The following is a 10194-nucleotide window of genomic DNA, read 5'->3' as shown; positions in this document are numbered from 1 at the left end:
GTGACCTATTCAAGGCTCCAAATATTTCACTTAAATTTTTTTTTACTGTGGAAACTATTGCATACATTGCGTGGTTGCCATATAAAAATGTTTTCTTTAACAAAAGAGCATAACACAAACAAAATAATAGTTCAAACGTAAAAACGACCAATATATCTTAAGTTGATGTCGTAACTTAAGTGTTAAAGTAAAACAAATAATAATAAAAATGTATCAATTTATGAGTGGCGGACCTTTTGGACCCCAAAAATATTTAGTGGGATTTTATTTATTTTTTCACTGTGGGTACTCAGAAATAATAATACATTTAAATCAATGGTATCTTGCATTATTGATCTTTTTAAGGCTCTAATAACTTCAGATCAAACATTGTTTTCTGAATGTTTTGGGCAATGGGGGAAATACTTCATATTTCAGTTATATTACAAAAAAAACAAAGTTGTCTTTGACAAAAAAGGCATAAAACCTTTTTTTTTTTTTTCAAAAGAGATTTACCATAAGCGTTACGTAAAAAATAAAAAATAATATTTTGACTTATTTTGAACATGGTAATGACGGAGACCCTTCATGGTCCCCGGGAGCCCTAAAGGTAAAAACATTTTTAAAAAATTCATATATATTGCTATGATTTGAAAATGAAAAATATCAAAATGGCCCCCGCATGTTTACATATTTCCGTGTGCGGCCCTCAGTGGAAAAAGTTTGGACACCCTTGGTTTAGATGAACAATTCCGCATAATCCTTAGTGAAAATCCTCACTACAAAAAACAAAAAGGTGGGCGCTATAACAAGTTTCTTTTCACAAGAAAGCGACGATTTCCCTATTAATTTGAGCGAGGATGAAAGATTTGTGGATGAGGAAAGTTAGAGTGAAGTACTAGGAAGAAGAAGAAGAAAAAGACAGGGCAGTGGGAGTGATTCAGATGTTATTAGACACATTTACTAGGATAATTCTGGAAAATCCCTTATCTGCTTCTGTGTTTTTAGTGTTGTAGTGAGATTATACTGTCGTACCTGAAAGTCGGAATGGTGTGGTGACCGCCAGTGTCTCTGAGGGAAGCCACGCAGCTGCCTCTTTGAAAGGTGCACAAGGAACGACGCAAGCTCCGCTCATGTCTACGGTAAGAGCCGACCTATTACCACAATTTCCTCACCGAAACCTGCCGGTTGACATGCGGTCGGGAACCATGTTCGCTTGACCGCTCTGTTCCATAGTAAAGCTTCACCTTCGGGAATGTAAACAAGGAAACACCGGCTGTGTTTGTGTTGCTAAAGGCAGCTGCAATACACCGCTTCCCACCTACATCTTTCTTCTTTGGCGTCTCCATTATTAATTGAACAAATTGCAAAAGGTTCAGCAACAGAGATGTCCACAATACTGTGTAATTATGGGATTGAAGCAGACTACTTATAGCTGGGTTTGGGCTGGAAAAAAAAATGTCCGCTACAACTCGAGACGTCAAACGCACGCGTTTTCAACAGGATACTTTGCGGGAAATTTAAAATTGCAATTTAGTAAACTAAAGCGGCCGTATTGGCATGTGTTGCAATGTTAATATTTCATCATTGATATATAAACTATCAGACTGCGTGGTCGCTAGTAGTGGCTTTCAGTAGGCCTTTAAGTCGGGGTCTAAGTAAATAAATTCATGGTTCTCCTGGTCCTTATTTTCAACAGGTCATAAAATATCAATAATTATTGATATTGACGGATATCAAACACTTGTATTATGATACAGTTTTCAGCCATATCGTCCAATGCAGCAGCTCACTGGCTCAGTATGTCAAAAGCCAGAGTAACTAGTTACCTCTCTGGGATCACGACACCATTAAAAGTAGTTCCTCTGAGTTAACTCATAAAATAACATTGCTAATACTTGGTTATTATGCAGGTCACGGCATGTCAATGGTGTCTTGTCGGTGGCTTTTGGTTGTTATAGTAAAATGAGCCAAATATTACAAGTTAGAATGCATAAAAAAGAGAATAACGTGTTCTTGTCTCACACAGGGATTGTGAAAAATTGGAGTTCCCTTTAAGATTTTAGCATTGGTGCCAGTACCAATGCTGCTTTAGCTCAGGAGTCGGGAAACTTTTTTGGCTGAGGGAGCCAAGAAGCCAAATATTTTAAAATGTATTTCCGCAAGAGCCATATAATATATTTTTTAGTACTCAACAAAACTAAACGCGTACATTTTTAAGTAAAACCAACATTTCTAGAGTATAATAGGTCTCTTATTATTTGTAATAACATTGTTATTCTGAAGTTAACTGTGGAGGGGGTGTGGCCTGCAGCGAAGCGGGGTGTACCAGGACCGGCCTCGAAATCAGCAACAGGTGCCGACAGGTGATTAGATAAAAAGGCCCAGGTGGGCCATCTACGCACCTGTTGCTGATTTCGAGGCCTGGGCCTTTTTATCTAATCACCTGTCGCTATGTTATAAGCAACAGATAGGGGAGAGACGGGGTTGGAGCTGGAGCCAGAGCACAAGCGAGGACGAAAAACAAAAAGACAATTGCTGGAAAGCAACTGAGAGACTTATTGAAAAACAAAACAATATTGTAACCCTGAAACAGGCTCTCATGTCGGTGCTTGGTGCTCTGAAGAACCCCCAGGAGGGCAACCCCCACACTAACCAATAATAAATAAATAACTTCTTACCATTAACGCAACTTCTTGAACAGGTGCGGTAGAAAACAGATGGATGGATTAAAAATGCACGAAAATGTTTTATATTTTAAACATTATTTTTAACACTGTGATTACAAGTGGAATTATTCATTACTTATCGTGTTAAGCAATGTCAGAGCCAGATGCAGTCATCAAAAGAGCCACATCTGGCTCGCGAGCCATAGGTTCCCCACCCCTGCTTTAGCTTGAGGATGTTTGAATGACTAATCAGCAGTTGAGTTGCCAATACTTACTGACGATGGCGCCGTTGGTGGTCTCCTTGCGCATGCGAAACTTTTTCAGCTTTTGGAGCAGCTCTTTGTCCACCGTGCACACCGTCAGTGACTCACTCTGGCAAGCAAACAGCATCAACATGAAGGAACACTCATTGCAGTCAATAAACCCTACAAGTACCAACTCAGGAAAAACATGGCTCTTCATGTACCACCAAAATGACCAACAGTGAAATACAGTAGTCTAGTAAGCCTAAGTATTTATTAAAAACAAGGCAGAGGATTTATTTAACAAGTATTTTCAATATTTTCAGTGTAACTTTACACACAGTGTCTCAAGTAATTCCAGTAGATGGCGCCCACATACAACTAGTGGTACACGTACCACAGTTGTGTAATGTTCTTATTGTTGTTACTCAGCCAGCGTTTGTGGCTCTGATGGACCCCTTGCATTTTGTGGCTTTTAATGCCTTACAATCAAACACTTTTATGTTCAAATACTGAACAGATGTTTACCTTATCCCAATAAACCTCTGGTCAGTATTTGAACATAAAAGTGTTTAATTGTGAGGCATTAAAAGCCACAAAATGCAATATATATATATATATATATATATATATATATATATATATTATTAGGGGTGGGCAAATTAATGCATTAATTACGAGTTAACTCATCAATCTATTAATGCCGACAATTATTTTATCGCACATTTGCGTATGTTGTTTACATGCTTTTATTTTGTTAACGCCTTTTCTTAACAAGATGGCGGCGCCTGGACGGGTTTCGGCGTGGAGGGGCTCTTGGTAAAGATGGAACATTTGGCAAAAATAGCGGACAATTCTGCAAATTTCCTGGCTGGCTTACAGCGTGGTCACTCCGGGATCACTTACGACCGCCAGACAATTCTGGATGTGGATAGATCGGGCCGTTTTGGACTGAATGAGGCGTGCTTGCTAGACCGGCTAGCTAGCATGGGAATACTTTGCCGGCTACATCCAGCGGCATGTGAAGCAGCGGAGTATATGTGTTGTCTGTCTATTTATGAATAATGCAGACCAGGAGTGTTGGCTGAGTTCTTAACGTTTGCTTTCAGAGCGTGCATATCACAACATACAAGATGCCGTCATGGCGACACAACCCATGCTCGTCACTCCTGTTGCATGCTGGGTAGGGTAGTTCTTTTATTCCCTGGCTCATAACATCACAATATAGTACCATGTATATGATGTGTTCAGTTTATCAAAGCACCAAGCAAACAATCGGAAAATTCCCATCATATCAATTTCTAGATATGGTCATAATTATTTTAAGTGCACTACGCAGAATAAACACAACATTATTAATATTGCTACTATGGATAATTTGATCAAAAATTCCCTAAAACAGCCCACTACCTATAATATAGGTTTTTTAAACATAAGATCCCTGATAAAAAAAATGTTTCTGCTGTTACCTCAGAAATTGCCTGTTCAGATGTTATGATTGTGGCTCAGAGATTTGTATGTAGATTATATTTATTTTCCATAACAAACAGGATAACTTAAATACCCTGGCAGTGGCAATAAGCTTAAATGTTTGTATTTACATTTTTGCAGTTGATTTTCATAAAATATGCTATTTAACTGCTACTGTTTAACAAGGACTGATTTAAATTGTGTTTGCACAACAAATGTTTTGGCGCTTTTGTTCATGTGGGAGAATATTCCAATAAAGGTGCACTACACACTACTTTGGAATTCATTATTGGGCTTTGTGTATACAATGCAGTTAATCGTGATTAATCGGAGAAATAGTGTGATTAACTTCGATTAAAATTTTTAATCGTTGCCCAGCCCTTATATATATATATATATATATATATATATATACACATGACCCCGACTTAAACAAGTTGAAAAACTTATTGGGGTGTTACCATTTAGTGGTCAATTGTACGGAATATGTACTGTACTGTGCAATGTACTAATAATAGTTTCAATCAATACATACACATATGTATATAAGTATATATATACACACACATATATACATACATATATGTGTATATATACACACATACACACACACATATGTATAAATATTCACACACTGATGGCGGGATCTGCCATGCAAGGTCCTAACCACGACCCATTAGGAGCAAGGGTGAAGTGTCTTGCTCAAGGACACAACGGACGGGACGAGGTTGATAGACGGTGGGGATTGAACCAGGAACCCTTAGGTTGCTGGCACGGCCACTCTCTCAACTGCGCCACGCCGCTTAGGTGTCTAATGCTTAAACCAAAAACAAATAAAAAGGTGAGTGTCCCTAAGAAAAGGTATATTAACGCTTAGGGAACACTAACGACACTAAAACTGAATTGGCTACAAAGTAAACAAAAACACAATGCTGGACGACAGCAAAGACTTACTGTGGAGCAAAGACGGCGTCCACAATGTACATCCAAACATAACACGAGAATCAACAATGTCCACACAAAAAAAGATAGCAACAACTTAAATAGTCTTGATTGCTAAAACAAAGTAGATGCGGGGTATAGCGCTCAAAGGAACAGGAAAACACCAAAAACCAGGAAAAACCACCAAAATACAAACCCCGTTTCCATATGAGTTGGGAAATTGTGTTAGATGTAAATATAAACAGAATACAATGATTTGCAAATCCTTTTCAAGCCATATTCAGTTGAATATGCTACAAAGACAACATATTTGATGTTTAAATTGATAAAAAAAAAAAATTTCATCAAACGCTTATTTGGAACATCCCACAGGTGTGCAGGCTAATTGGGAACAGGTGGGTGCCATGATTGGGTATAAAAACAGCTTCCATGAAATGCTCAGTCTTTCACAAGAAAGGATGGGGTGAGGGTCACCACTTTGTAAGCAAATTGTTGAACAGTTTTAGAACAACATTTTCAACAAGCTATTGCAAGGAATTTAGGGATTTTACCATCCAAGGTTCAGAGAATCTGGAGAAATCACTGCACGTAAGCGATGATTTTACGGACCTTTGATCCCTCAGGCGGTACTGCATCAAAAACCGACATCTGTGTGTAAAGGATATCACCACATGGGCTCAGGAACACTTCATAAAACCACTCCCAGTAACAACAGTTAGTCGCTACATCTGCAAGTGCAAGTTAAAACTCTAATATGCACAGCCAAACCCATTTATCAACAGCACCCAGAAACACCGCTGGGCCCGAGCTCATCTAAGATGGACTAATGCAAAGTGGAAAAGTGTTCTGTGGTCTGACAAGTCCACATTTCAAGTTAAATTTGAAATCTCAGGAAATGGTGTCCTCCAGAACAAAGAGAAAAATAACCATCCGGATTGTTCTAGGCGCAAAGTTCAAAAGCCGGCATCTGTGATGGTATGGGGGTGTATTAGTACCCAAGGCATGGGTAACTTACACATCTGTGAAGGCACCATTAATGCTGAAAGGTCCATACGGGTTTTGGAGCAACATATGTTGTCATCCAAGCAACGTTATCATGGACGCCCCTGCTTATTTCAGCAAGACAAGTGTTAACACAGCGTGGCATCGTAGTAAAAGAGTGTGGGTACTTTCCTGGCCCACCTGCAGTCCAGACCTGTCTCCCATGGAAAATGTGTGGCGCATTATGAAGCATAAAATAGGACAGCGGAGACCCCGGACTGTTGAAGGACTGAAGCTCTACATAAAACAAGAATGGGAAAGAATTCCACCTTAAAAGCTTCATAAATGTGTCTCTTCAGTTCCCAAACGTTTATTGAGTATTGTCAAAAGAAAAGGTGATGTAACACAGTGGTGAACATGCCCTTTCCCAACTACTTTGGCACATGTTGCAGCTATGAAATTCTAAGTTAATTATTATTTGCACAAAAAAAATTTGGGGGGGGAGTTTGAACATCAAATATGTTGTCTTTGTAGCATATTCAACTGAATATGGCTTGAAAAGGATTTGCAAATCATTGTATTCTGTTTATATTTACATCTAACACAATTTCCCAACTCATATGGAAACGGGGTTTGTATAAGATTATTTTTCAATGAAAAAGATGCGCCTCGGCTCAAAAAAGGTTGAAAATCAGTGTGTTACATAACTTCATATCTCTATATTTGTATGAGCTCCTTGAAGTCTTGTCTTCTCTATAATTACACCTTCCTCAACAGATGGCTGGCTGCTGGCTCTCAGCTTTCAGAGAAGATCCTTAGAGATTAAGCCGAGAGGCGAGGAATGAAACTTGCAGCCTGGCACAAGTGGCACAGGAAGTGCACAAGGAGGAGGAAGAAAAACCTCAAAGAGGAACCACCATCAGCATTTAGGCCAGAAATAGGAGGCTAGAAATGCAAGTCAGCTTTATTTCACACCAGGAACTACTAGCACAAGCAGCTAGACCGGAAACAGCCTTTTGATAAATACTAATGCCGGGCGCCGAAAAGTTGCTCTTTTACCCACAGATCAAATCATGACGGCACGGAGGCAAGATTGCAGAAAAACTACTTGTAAAACTCGATCGTGTTGAAACATGTTCCGTCAAGCTCTTTTACACACACACCGGAAACCGGCTAGAAAAGCCTTCATCATAACATCTAAAGCCACATTTCTCACTTGCGAATGAAAACACAAATACAAAATATCAATTAGTATTTAATATTGAAAGTGTACACCGTTTGGAATTGTTTTGCCATCAATTACGTTTATTTGACCGTGAATTGGCTTTTATTTTGATATCCCCAACCGGAACACCACTGCCACTAAACTTCACAGCTTCACGCTGGAGGGTGGAACTCATGCTAAAGGCTACCAAGCTAAGGCTAGCCAATCGTAAATACTGTTCTTTGTCTCTCTCGATCGCCCCTAAAACGCGACCTTTATAAAAAAGAAAAACTGATAAATGACGCCAACTATATCGCCGGGGCCGCCGACACACTCACCATTGTTGTTGTGGAGAGTTGATATCTTGACGCGGCAGGAAGCTGCAGCGCTGTATGGCAGTAGTGGGCGGGGCCAGGCAAATACCGATCCGTCGATACCAAGGGTTGTATCGATACTGGAACACACACAGCAGGGGGCACCAGGTCGCCCGTAAGGACCAGATGAGTCGCCCGCTGGCCTGTTCTAAAAATAGCTCAAATAGCAGCACTTACCAGTGAGCTGCCTCTATTTTTTAAATTGTATTTATTTACTAGTTCGACATTTTTAATTCTAAGAGAGACAAAACTCAAGTAAAGTTTGAAAATCCAAGAAAATATTTTAAAGACTTGGTCTTCACTTGTTTAAATAAATTATTTTTTTATTTATTTTGCTTCTTATAACTGTCAGAAAGACAATTTTAGAGGAAAAATACAACCTTAAAAATGATTTTAGGATTTTTAAACACATGTACTTTTTTAACTTTTAAATCCCTTCCTTTTCTTTCCTGACAATTTAAATCAATGTTCAAGTCAATTTATTGTTTTTATTGTAAAGAATAATAAATACATTTTAATTTAATTCTTCATTTTAGCTTCTGTTTTTTCAACGAAGAATATTTGTGAAATATTTCTTCAAACTTATTATGATTAAATATAAAATAAAAATTATTCTGGCAAATTTAGAATATCTTGACAATCAAATTTAAATCTTATTTCAAAGTCTTTTGAATTTCTTTTGTTCTGGAAAATCTAGAAAAAATAATGATTTGTCTTTGTTAGAAATATAGCTTGGTCCAATTTGTTATATATTCTAACAAAGTGCAGATTGGATTTTAACCTATTTAAAACATGTCATCAAAATTCTAAAATTAATCTTAATCAGGAAAAATGACTAATGATGTTCCATAAATTATTTTTTTATTTTTTCAAAAAGATTCGAATTAGCTAGTTGTTCTCTTCTTTTGAATTTTGAATTTTAAAGAGTCGAAATTAAAGATAAACTATGTTTCAAAATTTAACTTTCATTTTTTTCCTGTTTTCTCCTCTTTTAAACCGTTCATTTAAGTGGTTTTTTCATCATTTATTCTCTACAAAAAAACCTTCCGTAAAAGGAAAAAAAATGTACGACGCACCCATTTTTTTTTTTATAAATATAGATTTATTTATTAAAGTTAATTTGAGCAAATTGGCTATTTCTGGCAATTTATTTAAGTGTATCAAACTGGTAGCCCTTGGCATTAATCAGTACCCAAGAAGTAGCTCTTGCTTTCAAAAAGCTTGGTGACCCCTGATATAAATGTTATTTTTCATACATTTGTCAGTAAACATTGATATTATTTTTCATACTTTGTTAGTAAACACAGATGATATAAATGTTATTTTTCTTCCCTTGTTAGTAAACATTGTCATGTCACTTTTCACAGTGTGTGCTTTAAGTCTGGTCATGTGACTGCCAGGCTCCATTTGATTGGTGGAATGGAGTCAAAAAAACTATAGCTTACGTCGGATTGGCTGAAACAGAGTCACGTGACAGAAGCGGTCTTTGCAAACATTGGTGATATAAATGTTTTGTTCATACTTTGTTAGTAAACATTGATGATATAAATGTTATTTTTCATATTTTATCAGTAAACATTGATGATATTGTAGCTGAGTGTCCAGGGTTCGCATATTATGTGTACTTATATAATAAAATAATAAAAGGTAAAAAGATATATGTGTTTAAAAATCCTAACATCATTTTTAAGGTTGTATTTTTTCTCTAAAAATGTCTTTCTGAAAGTTATAAGAAGCAAAGTAAAGATATATGTTTACTATATTTACTATTTATATATTATATATTTACTTTATTGCCAAATGACAATATTGTTAGGTTAGAAATACAAGGCAATGCATATTTAAGCTGAGGCCTATATTGCTGTAGTAGGTTCTAGTGATTGTGTTACTTCTCTATTTTATCCTACAGCGAGAACAGAAGGGATTTTGAAAAGAAGATAAACAGGTCCAAAACGGACCCGGGCCAATCCGCCGCGGAGCTAAGGTTTTGATCATGGATATTATAAACTTATCACTCTCCTCGGGCACTGTTCCCCTAGCATTCAAAAAAACGGTTATTCATCCTCTCCTTAAAAGACCTAACCTCGATCCTGACCTCATGGTAAACTACCGACCGGTGTCTCACCTTCCCTTTATTTCGAAAATCCTCAAAAAAATTGTTGCGGGGCAGCTAAATGAACACTTAGCATCTAAAAATCTATGTGAAACCTTTCAATCCGGTTTCAGGGCAAATCCCTCCACGGAGACAGCCTTCGCAAAAATGACTAATGATCTATTGCTAACGATGGATTCTGATGCGTCATCTATGTTGCTGCTCCTCGACCTTAGCGCTG

At 37.5% G+C, this 10194-nt stretch overlaps 1 protein-coding gene and 1 long non-coding RNA gene across 2 annotated transcripts in view; one reads left to right on the top strand and one right to left on the bottom strand.

Moving 5' to 3' along the window:
• Positions 1 to 7756, top strand: part of LOC133548972 (uncharacterized) — a 14896-nt gene extending 7140 nt beyond the window's left edge. Inside the window, exon 2 of the long non-coding RNA XR_009806013.1 lies at positions 7061 to 7756. This is a non-coding gene — a long non-coding RNA (uncharacterized LOC133548972). The remainder of the gene's footprint in view (positions 1 to 7060) is intronic.
• gmfb (glia maturation factor, beta) overlaps positions 1 to 7965 on the bottom strand; it is a 31102-nt gene extending 23137 nt beyond the window's left edge. The window contains exons 1-2 of the mRNA XM_061893948.1: positions 7826 to 7965; positions 2924 to 3020 (exon numbers count right to left, since the gene is read on the bottom strand). Of these exons, the coding sequence (XP_061749932.1) occupies positions 2924 to 3020; positions 7826 to 7828 (100 nt within the window). The 5' untranslated portion in view covers positions 7829 to 7965. The remainder of the gene's footprint in view (positions 1 to 2923; positions 3021 to 7825) is intronic.
• Between the last annotated feature and the right edge of the window lie 2229 nt (positions 7966 to 10194).

This window comes from Nerophis ophidion, linkage group LG03 (assembly GCF_033978795.1).
Source record: "Nerophis ophidion isolate RoL-2023_Sa linkage group LG03, RoL_Noph_v1.0, whole genome shotgun sequence".
NCBI lineage: Eukaryota > Metazoa > Chordata > Actinopteri > Syngnathiformes > Syngnathidae > Nerophis > Nerophis ophidion.
The sequence above is the reverse complement of the archived record's forward strand: the minus strand, read 5'-3'. Positions and strand labels throughout refer to the sequence as shown.